The 807-nt window shown below is 64.7% G+C and overlaps 1 protein-coding gene across 1 annotated transcript in view; it reads left to right on the top strand.

Moving 5' to 3' along the window:
* Nucleotides 1-15: 15 nt before the first annotated feature.
* Nucleotides 16-807, top strand: part of ETH_00035970 (uncharacterized protein) — a gene marked incomplete at both ends in the record, with an annotated part of 1180 nt that continues 388 nt past the window's right edge. The window contains 2 exons of the mRNA XM_013376002.1: nt 16-701; nt 796-807. Coding sequence (XP_013231456.1) covers nt 16-701; nt 796-807 — 698 coding nt within the window. The remainder of the gene's footprint in view (nt 702-795) is intronic.

Raw genomic sequence — 807 nt, 5'->3', positions numbered from 1 at the left:
CAGCAGCAGCCGCAGCCACCGCAGCAGCAGCTGCAGCAGCAGCCGCAGCAGCAGCCGCAACAGCAGCAGCCGCAGCAGCAGCAGCAGCAGCATGCTGAGGAGAAGGGCTGGGGGGGCCCCCGCAAATTGCTTTCTCGCTTTATGGGGAGACCCCAAAAGGAGACAGCAGCAGAAAGAGACTCTGCTGAAAACAAGGCAGCAGCAGCAGCACCAGCACCAGCAGCAGCAGCAGCAGCAGCAAACAGGGGGCCCCCTAGAGAGGGCCCTCACAGTGGTGGGTACCAAGGGGGCCCCCACGAAAGGGCCCCCCGTGGGGGCCCCCTTAGGGACAGAGAAGGGGACAAAGCCAGAGCCAGTTTGCTGTGCAGCGCCAGCAGCAGCAGCAGCAGCAGCAGCAGGAACAGCAACGACTGCAGCAGCAGCAACGACTGCAGCAGCAGAGGCAGCAGCATAGTAGAGGGGCGTCGCCTGTCCTCGAGCGTAGGCGAAACAGCAGCAGCAGCAGCAGCAGTAGCAGCAGAAGCAGTAGCAGCAGAAGCAGCAGAAGCAGCAGAAGCAGCAGCAGCAACTGAGTTGCACCAAGCCTCCCTAAGCGACGCAGTAGGGGCCCCCTTGGCGGGCCCCTCAGCACCCCTTGGGGGCCCCTCAGTACCCCCTGGGGGCCCCTCAGTACCCCCTGGGGGCCCCCTAAAAGACCCCCCGTTGCTGCAAAATGAAAGTCTTGGGGGCCCCTCCCTTGCATGGGGGGCCCCTGTTTCCTCTGGGGAGAAAGGGGGGCCCCCAACTACGCTGAAGACCCTCGAGGGC

Source organism: Eimeria tenella, genomic scaffold (genome assembly GCF_000499545.2).
Source record: "Eimeria tenella Houghton genomic scaffold, Eth_scaff3080, whole genome shotgun sequence".
Taxonomy (NCBI): domain Eukaryota; phylum Apicomplexa; class Conoidasida; order Eucoccidiorida; family Eimeriidae; genus Eimeria; species Eimeria tenella.
This window is presented reverse-complemented; position numbering and strand designations above follow the sequence as displayed.